Source organism: Colobus angolensis, unplaced genomic scaffold, assembly GCF_000951035.1.
Source record: "Colobus angolensis palliatus isolate OR3802 unplaced genomic scaffold, Cang.pa_1.0 Scaffold143, whole genome shotgun sequence".
NCBI lineage: Eukaryota > Metazoa > Chordata > Mammalia > Primates > Cercopithecidae > Colobus > Colobus angolensis.
The window spans coordinates 1,652,143-1,653,979 of NW_012114522.1; the positions used below are offsets into that span (position 1 = coordinate 1,652,143).

Consider the following 1,837-nt stretch of genomic DNA (forward strand, 5'->3'; position numbering starts at 1 on the left):
CAGCCGGTGGTAGGCCACGCGCTCGTTCAGCCGGTCCCCTGGGGTGCAGGCCAAAGGGGCAGGTGTGAAGACATGGCTCCCTGGGGCAGGCAGGGTACAGGCCCCTCAGGAACAGGTATGCAGACCCCGGGCAACACCTGGCTTGCCTCCAGGCACCTGTGGTCACCTGGGCGGCTCTGGCCAGTCCCTTCCGGGTTCCCAGACTCACTTTCTCATCTGCAAAGCAGAACTAATAAGACCTGCCCCCGTCTACTGTGAGGATTTGGCAAAGTCGGACTTAGATGGCCCAGCTCTGTGCCTACACATAGCCACCTGCCTTTGCTCACTGGTTTTAACCAGGGGAGCCCAGAATCCATGCAGTCCAGGTGCTCCCAGGCACCCCGGCTCCATGCAGCCCACAGACGTGACATCCGACTCCCCCTGGGTGTGTCCCGATCAGAGCCCCTACCTTGGGGAGTCACTGCGTGCCTGAGCTCCAGGTCTCCCCACAGATACGCAAACCCACCTAGGCTGTCTCTGATGTCCTCCCCTTTGCAGGGCGAGTGCCGAGGAGCCTGCATTCAATGCATTCCCACACAGCTGCACACCTACTGTGTACTGGGCCCCGGGGCACAAGGCGCTGGGGCATGCAGTCTGCCCAGGGCTCCCTATCTCTGGAGGAGGACAGATGATCCTGGCACAGCACCAGGGGATGCCCGGCCTTAAGGGGCAGGCTGCTGGAAGGGGAACTGGGATTTCATCAGCCAGAGAGCCGTGTGGTTGATGAGGGTGGGAAGGGCACAAGAGAAAGGGAATGTGCCACACAGCCTGGCACATACAGGGACCAACGAGATGCCTGGCATGCCTGGAAGGCAGAGGGCACACTGGGTGGCCCTTGTGGTCAGCAGCGGGAAGAGGCAGAGGAAGCAGAGCTCAGCCAGGCAGGGAGCTCTGCACTGCGTGAAAGACCTCGGGCTGTGCCCCACGGACGGACGGGGAAGCCAGCTGGGCACATCTGCCTGCCTGGACAGGAGACCAGGAAAATCCCGCAGCTGTTTCAGCTCCTGCCCTGCAGACCTGGAGGCTCAGCTCTGGCAAAGTGTGGGTCCTGGCAGGGCGGGGACTCAGGGGACTTACCCAGAGTGATGCTGAGTGCTAGGGCCATGTGGGCAAACTCCAAGCCCTCCTGGGGCTCCTCCAGCGTGGCCAGCAGTGCCACCAGCTTGTTGCACAGCCGCAGCTCCGCCTTGCGGTTGCCCGTAGTCACTGCCAGGGGCAGGGCCCGGTCCTACCACACAGGCAGGTGGGGTCAGGCTTCCCGCAGCACCCACCTTGCCCAGCGCCCTCCTCAGAGCTCGAACATGTGCTTGGAGCTTCCCACGCCCCAGCTACCCCTGGACCTCAACACAGCTCTGTGCTCTGGGATAATGCACGGTTCAGACACCCAAGATGGGGGCTGAAGAGTCACCTGAGGCCCATCCAGCTACACCCGGCAGCCTCAGACCAGCCTGTCCCACCTGGGCACCGGGGGTCTGACTGGGGGGAGCCAGCACTCCTCTCTGCTGTAAAAACACCACATTTATCTGTGCCCAGGGCTGAGCCACACCGTGAGCTCAGGGGAAGGGAGAAGCCGTCCCCACTTCGGGGTGCAGGCAGACCCGGGCCCTGGCCCTGGGCCTCGCACTGACATGCTGTGTGTCCTTTGACATGTCCCTGTGCCTCTCTGAGCCTCAATTTCCTCATCTGGAAGATGGGGACAGGACTTCCCGCTCATGGTTGCTTGAGATCATCAGGTACAAGGGTAGGGCCATTGCCATGTCCAGGCCCAAGCGTTTGTCCCAGGCAGGGGGCACGGTCA

General features: G+C 62.5%; 1 protein-coding gene across 1 annotated transcript in view; it reads right to left on the minus strand.

Moving 5' to 3' along the window:
- SH3TC1 (SH3 domain and tetratricopeptide repeats 1) overlaps positions 1-1,837 on the minus strand; it is a 55,240-nt gene that overhangs the window by 7,446 nt on the left and 45,957 nt on the right. The window contains exons 15-17 of the mRNA XM_011935446.1: positions 1,497-1,515; positions 1,117-1,267; positions 1-38 (exon numbers count right to left, since the gene is read on the minus strand). Coding sequence (XP_011790836.1) covers positions 1-38; positions 1,117-1,267; positions 1,497-1,515 — 208 coding nt within the window. The remainder of the gene's footprint in view (positions 39-1,116; positions 1,268-1,496; positions 1,516-1,837) is intronic.